Below are 12,815 nucleotides of genomic sequence, written 5' to 3'. Positions count from 1 at the left end.
TTATCTTCTTGATTCTTAGAAAGTACGAAATTTTAGCATAAGAAGCTTCTTGTCTTTGTGAAATTTTGTCCAAACATCACTTTATCAGGTTTTGGAATATGTCGTTCCTTAAAAATTGTTTGCCTTCGAATGCTCATGGTCAAGTTATTGCTGCAAAGGAGCAGACATTTAATGTAATTATCATGATGCATGGATTAGGAGACTCAGAACACAGTTTTGCACATGCTGCAAAGAATATCCCTTTACCGAATACATCGTATATTTCTTTACGAGGAGTGTATAAGCTTCCTCTTGATTATGGTACACCAGTGGGCAATTGGATGTGGGGAGAAGATGTTCATTTTGATACGAACGGGGATTTAGAGTCTGAAGCAGACTTTTCAAAATGCCTTTCAGTTCTTAGGGAATTAATCAAGCGCATCATTGATCAGGGAATACTTTCAACGCGCATTTTCTTTTTTGGTTTTGGACAAGGTGGTATGGCAGCTTTGTATTGCGCGTCGCAGCTGGCCTCAATATATCAATTCGGTGGTGTTTTTTCTTTTGGCGGAAAACTACCGTTAGCTATGACATTACCCTCAACCCCCTTTCTTACTTCTGTGTATTTCTTTGAGAAACGTAAAAATAGGAGTATTGATGACTATGAAGAAGGCCGGCTGAAGAAAACCTTCCGGTCTGTACAAATGATATGCTGGAACAGAGATGAAAAAACAGACATGCCTTCTTCTCCCAATGAATGGTTTATTTTCGTAGAAGCGATCAGCAAAAAACTATATGTGCACAATAAGCTATACGAAAACGCTATACAATTGTCATAGAAATAAAGAACATGAGAGTAGTGTTTTTGAATGTCTAAAAGCGAAGTTAGAGACAACAAATGTAGCTATTTATTATTTTTTAGTTTAGCATAACCTAAACTAAAGCTCACGATAAAATATGAAAAGTTACAACTGTCACCGTCAACTTGATGACTCGAAAAAGAAAAGCTACACTAATGACGGTGCATGCTCAGAGGTGTCTTTAGACAAATTACCTTTCTCTTTCCGATCCACTACGAGATGAAAGAATTAATAAATCGCTCTGCCGACTATCGAAATTTCTTGATGATGAATCGGTTTTTGCACTCATCCAATCACCCCATTCCGTCGAAGGCATGGAATTCCTTTCATCTGTTCTATCTGAGCTTTTTCTTGTGGTGCTATTTTTCATTAATAGTGCTGGATTTGATTTTAAAGGTGACATTTCCATATTCTCAGGAACTGATTGATTTCTGTCTTGGAGCTCCGGCGCTTCCACCTCGGGGGTACTTAACACGGAGCGTCCTTTAGAAACTTCAACGTTCTTTGGTTGTATGGTTTTCATCTTTTCATCAGAAATGGGCGAGGAAGTGTCAGAAAGAGGGACATTCTCATTTTTTGAAGACGAATGCACCAATGTTAGTTGACGGTCCTTTGACAACGGTGGATTGTTCGTCAGCAATTCCTTGTTACCCAAAGAAGGCTTAGATGGAGCTTCACTTTTTCTGACGGGAGACTGCGTTATATTTGGCGACAATAAAACAGTGTTTCGGGGAGACTTTGAACCGGAGGACTTAGAGGGTGGACTGCTAAGAAGAATACGGTCTTTTGATTTTTCTTTCTTGTAGGAAGTAGACCAGCAGAAGACTGCACCACTTTTTCGATGAACGTTTGTCCTCTCTTGGCTCCAAAAGGACATATGTTCACGAAGCAATTTATTAATAGAACCATGTCTGAGCTCGGGTAGGCCATGCTGAGGAGTATCTAGTCGCAATAACCTATGAAAAACAGAATCAGAAGTAGAGGTGATTCCAACATAGCTCTTGGAAGCCAGGGATATTCTTTTTGGTGGGTTTTGACGACCATAAAGATCGTCCAATTGGATAGTTAGATCGCCAAGATCAAAAGGATCTAACTGAACAGCATTATCTTTCCAACTATAGATTTCAGAAGCAGCAACCTCTGAAATTACATCCTCGGTAGCTGAAGCCGTAGGAAAAGGAGTAATATCAGACCAAACGTTGTCTCTTTGGCTGTGGCTACCTGCCGCAAAAGAAGCTATCAGATCATCCATAGACAGTCCATAACCAGTTTTCAATAGTAAAGCAATAGAGCAGTTTGCAGAATTTCACACAAGCCGTAAACCGTTGCAATGCGAGAAGATTCAAACTCAGTTTTCAACCTTCATGAATAGTCCATAAAGGAACGAGAACACCTAACACTTTAAATGAATCACAAAAGGAATTCTTTTTAGATTAAAAGTACGTGTTTCTAACAAATTGAAGAATATAAGCGGTAGTAGTTGGGAAAGGAAGAATTACTACTGAAGTTTAAGCATCGAGAACCGATCTCAGCAAGATATCAAAGTTATCTAAGCGACGCTCATAAACAAGCTATGCTTGATCACTGTAAGGAATAAGAAAGCAAACAAAAATCGAGTATTTCACAGCTTCTTTTCACCATTTATACAGCAGTTCTTTCGAACCTTTCCTATAAGAAAATTGAAGGTATGACCTTGATGAGCCAAGACACTTGCTTAAACGCTTAGATCGATCCCTGAAAAAGAGTTGGTTGCAAAGCGTTTTTGGGGGAGACATAAACAAGCCAGCCTCTTCTTCTCTTTTATATATGTAACAAGAATAGAGAATCTATTTCAATTACGAATTCTTTCCCATAGAAAAAGAATAAAATCTTCAAGCTCGCTACAGAAAGTATAATATAACTTAATCCCACCATAACAACACCTTTGGAATTTGGTGCTTCCGCAAGCTATCCACATATACCCAACGAAGTCGAATTGGAAGCGTTTATTTAGCTCAAAAGGGATGTCTGTTCCTAAGCAACTTCCCTGTATGGTTCGTGCTCTTTATGCATGGCCTGGGGAACGCGAAGGTACGTTGAATTTAACAGGAACCATGAAATCCTTTCCAGATCCTTGTCCGCAAGCAGAATCGTAGTACTAATAAATTTTAGGAGATTTATCTTTTGAAAATGGAGAACTAATTGAGTGCCAAAGCCTCGGTGATGGAAAATGGTGGATCGGAAGGCACATTAATACAAATACCCAAGGAATTTTTCCCAGCAACTTTGTGCAAGTCCTTAATATATCCACATCAAGACCCAATAGCTCTATCTCAAGGCGAAGTAGCTTAAGCTCTCGTATATCAGCAGAAGATTCGGGATCTCCTCTTACTTCTTCTGGACCTGAACTTCCGGCCAAGAATTTGAGAGGGACTAGTCCGCTTTTTTTTCAAAAGCGAAAAGATAGTGGCTTAAGTCCAAAAAAAGAGCAACATGGCTCTTTTTTAAAGACGTTGTCCCGACCATCATCTGTATTCTCTAGAAGAAGCCGAGCCAGCTCGGTACACAGTCGCGAATCGGAATCTGGTCGATCAAAACGGTCCGGAAATGCAAAAGATAGTACTCGAACAAGTCCTTCCCCTATTCGGAGTGCCATGGAAAATGTACTCGAGTCACTTAATGCAATGGGAGGTAAAAGCACAATCCGCTCGGCAACCCCTGTATCCGGGCAAATGCCTTTAAACACTGATCAAGATTTCAATCCAATGTTCAAGTCATTGCCGTCACCATCAGCACATGGAAAGGTAAAGCATTTACAACCCCCAGCCTCTTCCATTTCCGATATAAAACAAACAGACAGTTTGGCGCCTGAAACACCACCATCATTAAGTAACCGTGGTCCTTTTCATCGCAGATTTCAGAGTACTCCGACGCCGATTTTGAGACCCATCTCCACACTGGTCCCTCAAACGAATGCTTCCCAACTTACGAATCCTCACTTGGATGTACAGCGGCCTTCTACCGCTCAATCGTTCCGCAAGAAAAGTTCCGGATTCTTTAAGAAAACGTTTAAAAAGATCCTAAGCCGAAGCTCATCTACTAAACGGATTCCATTTAGCTCTTATCCATCCCAGTCCAGCATGGCCACTTCGACCGCCTCACCATCATCTGTTCACCAGAGAACTGTTCGTCCAGCATCTCCGCAAACGATGGCTTCCGTCAAGGAAGATTTACGCCGAACAACAACTTATACACAGTCGGATCTCAACAAAAAACGACAGGAGACTTTCGATAATCTTTCTATGCCTGTTTATAAGCCACTGGAAGAGCTTGAGAACACTCTTGGAAACGTATTGGCTGACGGTGAGCCCGTAGAATTTTCAGTTGGCATGGATGTACATAGAATGAATTTTGGAGCAGTTGATAAAAAGACTCGTTTTTTCAATTCCCCGAAGATAAACCTAGATCTTAGAGATTTCGTTAGAAATTATCTAGTAAAAGGAATCGAATCCCCTTTACAGCAAATGAGAGCTGTTTATATTTATGTCTCGGAACACGTCTCGTATGTCGATCACTCTGCAAATGGAAAATCGTTTCGCTCGGCTCGAGATGTCTATCTGTCTGGAAAGGGAACTCCACTTGAAGTTGCGTTACTAGTAAAGGAAATGCTACAAGGCTTGGATATATGGTGTGAAGTCATTGAAGGATATCTCAAATCGCCAGACGACATTTACTATACTAGAGATATTAAAGTGAACCATGCTTGGAATGTCGTTACATTCAATGATGAAGTCCGCCTACTGGATGCCAGTTTTGCGAGCCCCACACATCCACAGCAGGTTTTAAAATCTTCGGTTGCCAATAATTTTTATTTTTTAATGAAACCCAATGAATGCCTATATACACATGTTCCTGAGAATCCGGATCAGCAGTTCATAATGCCGGACTTGCCGATGCCAATTGTTATGGCTTTACCATGGGTTTCATCTGTATATTTCGACTCAGGTTTGCGTCTTCGCAGTTATGAATCCAGCATCCTTCATCTTTCTGATTACCAATTCTTGCAGATTGATGTAGAGGCTCCAAAGGAAATTGAGTGTGTTGCTGAGGTCGATAACTTTAGTTCACCGCCCTCTGCACCAGATTTTTCTAAATCTCACAAGCACGTCTTAGTTCAAACTTTCTTGGAAAAGAAGAATTTGCGAGTAGTCAGAATTAAAGCAATGATGCCTTTGAATAGTAAATTAGCTGTGTTACGAATATACGCCGGCCGTACTGGAGTGGCTAGTCCAGCCAAGACAGTACCTCATCCGATGGCTGTATCCATTCCTTTTGCTCACCATGGAAAGAACAAAGCATTTGAGTTTTTAAGTCGATATCCTATACCCCAATGCCCGAATGTTGATTTATATATTTCTTCTCCTCAGTGCGGTATACTACGCGCTGGAGTTAAGTATGACTTTTGTATCACTGCTTACTCTTCCAGCGAAACAGAAATCCTTACAACTAAGTTAGCAATTCAAACGCCGACCGGTAGCATTCTACGGTTGCATGAAGAATTTTCAAATGATCGCATCACCCGTTCCGTTCTTTCATCAGCCATTAATGAAACTGGAGAATACCGAGCTTTAATATTAGCTGAAAAAATTGGAAGGTGGGTGGTTTATGCCACTTGGAAAGGTGTTTAACTTTGTTATGATGATTATACTTATTCTTTCCTTTTTTATCCCTTCTCTACAATTATGAGGATGTTACATTGTCTTCACTCTTTACTTTTGAACTAATGTATTTATCTAATTAAGTCTATGCTTGCGTTTTGATCCCATTCATTCTATTGAATTTTTTATGTTTCTCAATAGTACCCTCATTTTTGTGTTTTTGGAACTATTGTTTATTTTTTTTTTAATAAGATATATATTTCATTCAAAGATAATCTAGTTTTCATAAAAATGCTGCCAAAATTCTCAAATCAACATTGGAAGGTTTGCTTTAATAGGAAATTTTCCAAGTTTTGATGGCTGCATCGCTTCCGGTACTCAAAATCTCATCCTCCGACAACCAGTGAACTTGTGTAGCACCTAAAGCATGAGCATTTTTTACGGCAACATACTTCATAGGACGTTCCACCGAGTAAACATGAACATTTGTATCGAGAGAAGCGGTTGCCAAATGTGTTGAGTTAGAGTCCCAAGACATACCCAAAATCCGGCCAGTATGGAAAGCCCAGCGAGAAGTGATGATTTGTCGAGTTTCAGCATCGTAAAGAACGACTTTACCAGAAGCATCACCACAGGCAAGGTATTTCCCGTCATGGGAATAAGCCATTGAAGTAATCGGGGAAGTATGGTTTTTTAATTGAGCAATCTCGCAAAGTTCGTCCTTTTCAAAAGAATGAACATACACGCAAGAATCCTAATGAATTAATAATAGTTTAACATAGATACTTACCTCTCCTCCAACCGCGAATTCTTGCTTCGACGGATGAGCTGCCATACAGCTTGGTTGATAGATTGTTTTAGCCGTGGAAACACAATTCATATCACGAAGTACTTGTATGTCTGAGACGGTGGACAAGACAACACAATCGCCAACAGCACATACACCCACTGGCTGATAACCGGTGGTATATACGCTTTCCGAAATGAAAGAATTTGCTTTGATGTCTACAGCTCGCAATGTATCATCCATTCCCACAGAGATGACCTTATCTCCAAGTCTAGTCATATCCATGACTTGGTTACTGTGGGAGACACCTTGTATGGAAGAACCATTTTGAGATTCGATGTCCCAGACTAAAGCCACTCCATCATAAGAAGCTGTATACAAAGATTTGCTGTCTGAAGAAAAGAAAGACGATGTGATAGAACGCTGGTGTCCGTGGACGAATCGTTCAGGTTCGTCCTTGGCAGGATTCAGATAAATCAAGACGCCCGTCACATCAACCGATATGATTAAGTTTTCAGAAGGCCAGACGTTACCGACTTGTTGCTCCTTCATAGAAGACCATTCACGAATCAAGGAGCCATCATCAGCATTCCAAACTTTTACACTTCGGTCGGCAGATGATGTTACAAGCTTCTTCGAATCCGGTGACCACGACAAAGAAAAAATAGTGCCTTTGTGAGCACTAAATTCCAAAATTTGCTCACCGGTTTTTCCATCAAATAAAAAGATCTTTCCGTCTGCGCCAACAGAAGCAAACTTTTCATCGTTAGGGGCATAGCGTACATCATAAACGTATTTATCGTGACAGCGAATGCTGGTATTGTATCGATAGGGAACTCCATGAAAGAAATTTACGGAGTTATCATCAGAGGCCGTAGCAGCACGAAGCGGGCGCTGCTTTCGCATAGCAACGCTGTTGACAGTGGCAGAGTGACCAAAAATCTACATGAGTTAGCTAATTGAAGAGGTATTAAGCTACACAAAAAGTACTCACTTCACCAACTGAGTTTCCTGAATCTGCTGTGAAAGCATGGCCGTATCTGATAGAATGAATTAGCTTAAATTGATTTTGTCTTTCTGATATATCTGTAATCATACCGTTCTTTCCCTTCGCCAACTGCGATGATTCTTTGACTGTCACCATCTAAGTAAAACATTAGTACTCAATAATTTTCCAGTCCGTCCTTACCCCAATCAATATCGTTTATTCTACCGCTAATAGCTGCAACGTTGTTTTTTAGGATTTTGTCTTCACCGACACAATCCCAGACGCGTACATTTCCATGAACATCTAATAAAAAGTTTGTTAATCATCCAAGTATTTGAAATCAAAGTGGAAGAGTGTTTTCACTCTTCGACTATCCGTACCACCAGACGCTACGTAAAATCCGGATGGGCTGAATTTAGCAACACTAGTGGGAGCAGTATGTTCATTATATTGATAGCTTTCTTCAGGATTGGATATACTTCTAAGTATGATCGCTTTATTTGTCTATATTCAATTGGTTAGATCTTCTTCCAACGATGTCCGCATACAGCATAAGCAATTCGTTCGCCATTACGATCCGTAGACAGTTTACATGACTGCGAAAGCTTTGTAGAAGGGGCAGGAGCCCACAAGCTTCTCAATTCCGAAGGCATTGTCGAATATTTTTTACGAATCGTTACCGCAAGTGAATGATTGGGGTTAGAAGTAATGGAGAGGTTAAGTATCGAAAGGTAAGTCATTGAATACGATGCAATCAAAAGGAAATTGAGTAAAAGAAAACTTTATACTAGAAAATTAAGACAAATAAAATAGAAGCTAAATTTAATGATTAGCTCCAATTACCAAAATTCAAGTCGCTCGCAACAACTAGTGAACAAACGATCACTAAAAATAAAGCGCAAAAATTCATGATCGTTTATAAAAGGCAATATTATTTTCCAAAAATACAGCATTCTATGAAACTGGTAACTGACTAATTGAGATCGACTGAATTGGAAGAAAGTCTGTCTATGCAACAAGCATTTTCGATTAGAGTGGGGAATATTTGGATGGAGGTTGACTCATTATTTTTTATTGGATATCTTTTTTTCAATGACCTGCTTTCGGTTCAATTCTTTCAACTTTCTATAATGATCATTCGGTCGAACGACATTGACAGGTCTGGTAGCTAGAGCTCGTTTTTCCATATCAACTTTAAGCTGATCATATCTTCCTCGAAGGGCATCTTTAATTCCGTTGTACATGTCACGAACTGCCTTGAAAGGATTTCGTAAAAGATTTTTGCCAGAGATGGCTTTGTCTACTGCAGGGGGAAGAGGAGCGAATCCAAGTTTCTGACGGATGGCAGGCCTTTTCAAAATGAAGCCTTGCACAATGTTGAAAATGCTGCTGGGAATCCAGTACAAGAATATAGCCTAGTATTTTCGTTAGTAATTTCTGAAACACTCATTAAATATAACACATACAGCAGGAAGTTTAAGAGTAAAAAGGGGACTTAAAAGACAGCAAAGAAAAAAGAAGGTACTCCAATTGGGAGAGTTACCAATAGTAGATGCTGTGTTTGATCGATTTAGTTGCATTCCTGTGAACATGAATGCTGCGTTAATCATAGGTAAAATGAAATAGGGGTCTGGTACCGATAAATCTTGAAACCAGGCAATACCACCATCCTTGAAGCCTTCCACAGGCACTCGAGCCATTTGACGAATTGCATAGAAAAAGCTAAAGAACACAACACTTTGGGTAAGAGGAAGCATAAAAATAGACAATGGACTAACTTCATGTTTAATATACAAAGCCCTTAAAGCCATACTGTGCTGGTTAAGACCCATTTGGTCATTTTCTAACTTGGCTGATTTGATGGAATCGAGTTCTTTCTTCATTTCAGGCTGAAGTACTGTAAGTTTCGAGCTTGTTCGAAAAGATTTTAGCATTAATGGCAAAAGGGCAAAACGAACACCGATTGTTGTCGCAATGATAGACACCCACCAAGGTGCTCCGGCATAAATATTAATCGAGTAAGCTGCATTTTGAAGAAAAGCATACGGCCACCAGGAATTACTTATACCAACCGTGTTAGCTGTAGTAGCTGTAGCTGCTACCGCTGTGTCTGCTGCAGACGTGGAAACGCCTCGAATTGGTTGCAAATACCTTTGAGGCAATTGTTTCCGGACTGGTAATGATTTAAACTTCAGGAAAACATTTTTATTAGATGTCTGTATTCTTTTCCGATTAGTAAAGTTGCAAACTCAAATATCCTTATGTTTTTTCCATACCCTTGATGATGCTTAAAAAATCGTAGACCAAAAAGGAACATCCTTAATTTACTATTTTATTTCTGTTTTTAAAATATATAAGAAAAAGAGAAGAATGGATTCGCGGCCTAAGTATGCATCTACTGTTCGATGGTGGTGACAAGCGGTTTGCTCTGTCGAGAATTCTAGTACATGAAAACTCAAGAGTCTTGTTATGAGGGCTTAAATTGGCAAACAGTTTTCCATGAATTGCTTTAGAATACAGAAAGAGGTGAAAAATCATGCTTCTCTTCATTGTTATGGAAATACCATCTTCATTCAAGGAACTATCTCAAAACGAAGGCGAAAATTTGGTTTCTGTCGATAATCGAAACAAAATTGATGTCAATTTTATTATCATGATCTTTTTAAACTAGAAATTTACACACTCCTGCCATTAGACTGTACTTCTCCCTTTTATTTACTAATGAGGTCTACCGCAATGTAGCGCAGATCTCAGTTGGTGTTGGACTGTTTTTTCTTTCTGATCAGTTATTGCGTACTTACGAGTTCGTATATTGAACAGAACCCTTTTGGATCCTTTGAATTTGTTGGAAATGTCCGGTCAAGAAATCTCTCATCCTCTCGTCAAGGACGGCTGGTTCCGCGAAATTAACCACATGTGGCCAGGCCAAGCTATGACCTTGCAGGTTAAGAATATTCTTTATGCTGGTAAATCCAAATTCCAAGATGTCTTGGTTTTTGAGAGTGAAACTTATGGTCGCGTGTTGGTTTTGGACGGTGCTATTCAATGCACAGAGCGTGACGAGTTTTCTTACCAAGAGATGATTGCTCATATAGCTCTCAATTCCCATCCCAATCCTAAAAAGGTTCTTGTCATTGGCGGCGGTGACGGCGGTGTACTTCGTGAAGTCGTCAAGCACGATTGCGTGGAAGAGGCCGTCTTGTGTGACATTGATGAGGATGTCCTTAAGGTTTCAAGAGAGCATCTCCCTGAGATGGCTGAAGGTCTTAATGATCCCAAGGTCAAGATTCACATTGGTGATGGCTTCCAATTTCTGAAAGACTATAAAGATACCTTTGATGCTATCATTACCGATTCTTCCGATCCTGATGGTCCTGCAGAAGCTCTCTTCCAAAAGCCCTACTTTGAACTCCTTTCTGATGCCCTCCGTGACGGCGGTGTTATCACTACTCAAGCTGAGTGCATCTGGCTTCACCTAGGCGTTATTGGCGATGTCTTAAAGGCAGTCAAGGCTTCTTTCGCTAATGTCCGTTATGCCTACACAACCATCCCTACTTACCCCTCTGGTCAAATCGGCTTCGTTGTTGCTTCCAAGAATCCCGTTATTGACTTGAGCAAACCTGTTCGCAACTGGACTCCAGAGCAAGAAAGGAAGCTTTGCAAGTACTACAACAGCAATATCCATTCCGCTGCTTTCGTTCTTCCCAACTTTGCTCGTGAGGTTGTTGAAAAGTCTCTCTCCGCTTAAGTTTTGTCATTTTACAAGTTTCCAAGATTATGTTGTTTAGTTTTCTTCCTTTCTTACTTAAATTTTGTAGCAAAAAGAAATTTTTGTATTTTAGTACATTTTTTAATATGCAATTTACGTAGGTACTTTTGTGAATTAGATAACGGTAAGCTTGTCCACGCCAATTATTGTATTTAAATATCTGAAGTCCAAGAAACCATTTCATCTAAACAACCCGCTAGTCTACATTTTAAGCGCATTCTTAACGACTTTCTCAAGTTCTTCATAATCATCTGTAGGAACACGTGTTATGGCACGACCAAAATAGTCCTCGATCGCCTTCATTTCTCGCCAGCTTTTTTCATCATGAACAAAATTGATACTGACACCCACGCGGCCAAATCGACCTGTACGACCGATACGGTGAAGGTAAGTTTGGGGATCGGGCTTGCCAGCGGAATCCAAGGGCATGTCGTAGTTGACGACCATGTTAACTTGAAGAACGTCAATGCCACGAGCGATAACGTTTGTAGTAATCAACACTTTAGAAGTACCAGCGCGGAAAGAATCCATAATATGATCCCGCTGCGCACCATCCAAATTACCAGTTAAACAAGAAACAGTATGTCCGTCTTGGACCATACGACGAGCAATCTCCTCAGCGGTATCTTTCTTTCTGCAAAAGATGATTGATTGGCCAATGGTCAAAAGACCATAAAGCTCTACAAGTACTTCGTACTTGTGCTGTTCACTCTGGCAATCCATATACAACTGCCGAATTCCATCGACACTAAGTTCTTCGGTTTTAAGACGAATTTCGTCCGCATTAGGAGCGAAATGCTTGGCAAATTCTCCTACTTGGTCCGAAAAGGTAGCACTAAATAAGACTACTTGAGTATTTTTGGGCAATAAACGCTTAACTCGCATTGACTGGTCAGCCAAACCTTGTTGATCCAACATGTTATCGGCTTCATCCAATACAAAAGCGCGAATTTGCTTGAGATCCAGTTGTCTTCTCTTGGCTAAATCCATGACTGTACCAGGGGTACCTATGACTATTTGAGCGTTTATAACTTGACCTTTGGGAACAGCATCTTTAATAGCAAAAGCAGTTTGTACTCCAGTATACTTTCCCATTTCTTCTACAACATCCATAATTTGACGAGCTAGCTCTCGTGAAGGGGCCAAACAGATAGCTTGAGGTTTGGCAACTGTGGTATCGACGCGTGAAAGCATGGTTAAAGCAAATGCAGCCGTCTTACCGGTACCAGATTGGGATTGACCGATCATGTTACGAGGAGGATCAGCAAGCAAGAGGGGCAGTGCTTTTTCTTGGATTTTCGATGGCTTTTGAAACTTCATAGAATAAACGCCTTTCAATAATTCAGGCTTCAAATTCAATTCCTCAAAACTTTTAACGGAATAAAGAGGGGAATTAGGGTCGGCTTGCAAGTCAGCAAGCTTTACACGTACCTCATTCTTGTTTTGAATTAAGTTGGTTTCTTCTTCAGCTTGTATTTTTTCCTTCTCTTCTTCAGTTTTAGTAGCACTCTCCTTTTCGTCTTTCTTTTCGTCCTTAGTTTCTTTTGTTTCACCTTGTTTTTCGGGCTCCTCGCCCACCTTAGGACCAAGACGATTGCTTAGATCTGCTGTGGGCTTTTCTTTAGATCCATTATCTGAAGTTTGAAGTTTATTAATATTTTCACTGATACGTTCGACTTCTTCATCAGAATCGATGCTTGCCCAATCAGTCTTTTTTTCTTGTCCCACTGTCGACATCGTGGTCACTGAGTTCAATTTGTATTTGTAAAGCAAAAGTAAAATACAAGAAAAACAA

The 12,815-nt window shown here is 40.1% G+C and overlaps 7 protein-coding genes across 7 annotated transcripts; 3 read left to right on the top strand and 4 right to left on the bottom strand.

Moving 5' to 3' along the window:
• Positions 1-98: 98 nt before the first annotated feature.
• On the top strand, positions 99-818 carry SOMG_02637 (palmitoyl-(protein) hydrolase; the record flags this gene model as incomplete). The annotated part of the gene is made up of 1 exon (XM_056181428.1): positions 99-818. One exon carries the CDS (start codon positions 99-101, stop codon positions 816-818), a length of 720 nt encoding a protein of 239 aa, XP_056038362.1.
• A 211-nt stretch (positions 819-1,029) lies between these two features.
• SOMG_02636 (uncharacterized protein) lies at positions 1,030-2,091 on the bottom strand (the record flags this gene model as incomplete). Its single annotated transcript, XM_056181427.1, has 1 exon — positions 1,030-2,091. The coding sequence occupies one exon, from the start codon at positions 2,089-2,091 to the stop codon at positions 1,030-1,032; it is 1,062 nt and encodes a 353-aa protein (XP_056038361.1).
• Positions 2,092-2,842: 751 nt separating this feature from the next.
• Positions 2,843-5,506, top strand: cyk3 (Nebulin-family actin filament anchoring protein Cyk3; the record flags this gene model as incomplete). The annotated part of the gene is made up of 2 exons (XM_056181426.1): positions 2,843-2,909; positions 2,991-5,506. The coding sequence occupies 2 exons, from the start codon at positions 2,843-2,845 to the stop codon at positions 5,504-5,506; spliced, it is 2,583 nt and encodes an 860-aa protein (XP_056038360.1).
• A 301-nt stretch (positions 5,507-5,807) lies between these two features.
• On the bottom strand, positions 5,808-7,991 carry aip1 (actin binding WD repeat protein Aip1; the record flags this gene model as incomplete). The annotated part of the gene is made up of 7 exons (XM_056181425.1): positions 5,808-6,230; positions 6,267-7,205; positions 7,258-7,303; positions 7,362-7,407; positions 7,453-7,554; positions 7,632-7,755; positions 7,800-7,991. 7 exons carry the CDS (start codon positions 7,989-7,991, stop codon positions 5,808-5,810), a joined length of 1,872 nt encoding a protein of 623 aa, XP_056038359.1.
• Positions 7,992-8,315: 324 nt separating this feature from the next.
• oxa101 (mitochondrial inner membrane insertase Oxa101) lies at positions 8,316-9,568 on the bottom strand (the record flags this gene model as incomplete). The annotated part of the gene is made up of 3 exons (XM_056181424.1): positions 8,316-8,666; positions 8,718-9,474; positions 9,528-9,568. The coding sequence occupies 3 exons, from the start codon at positions 9,566-9,568 to the stop codon at positions 8,316-8,318; spliced, it is 1,149 nt and encodes a 382-aa protein (XP_056038358.1).
• Positions 9,569-10,102: 534 nt separating this feature from the next.
• On the top strand, positions 10,103-10,999 carry srm1 (spermidine synthase Srm1; the record flags this gene model as incomplete). The annotated part of the gene is made up of 1 exon (XM_056181423.1): positions 10,103-10,999. The coding sequence occupies one exon, from the start codon at positions 10,103-10,105 to the stop codon at positions 10,997-10,999; it is 897 nt and encodes a 298-aa protein (XP_056038357.1).
• Positions 11,000-11,221: 222 nt separating this feature from the next.
• dbp5 (cytoplasmic ATP-dependent RNA helicase Dbp5) lies at positions 11,222-12,757 on the bottom strand (the record flags this gene model as incomplete). The annotated part of the gene is made up of 1 exon (XM_056181422.1): positions 11,222-12,757. One exon carries the CDS (start codon positions 12,755-12,757, stop codon positions 11,222-11,224), a length of 1,536 nt encoding a protein of 511 aa, XP_056038356.1.
• Between the last annotated feature and the right edge of the window lie 58 nt (positions 12,758-12,815).

This window comes from Schizosaccharomyces osmophilus, chromosome 2 (assembly GCF_027921745.1).
Source record: "Schizosaccharomyces osmophilus chromosome 2, complete sequence".
In the NCBI taxonomy this organism is placed as follows: Eukaryota; Fungi; Ascomycota; class Schizosaccharomycetes; order Schizosaccharomycetales; family Schizosaccharomycetaceae; genus Schizosaccharomyces; species Schizosaccharomyces osmophilus.
The sequence above is the reverse complement of the archived record's forward strand: the minus strand, read 5'-3'. Positions and strand labels throughout refer to the sequence as shown.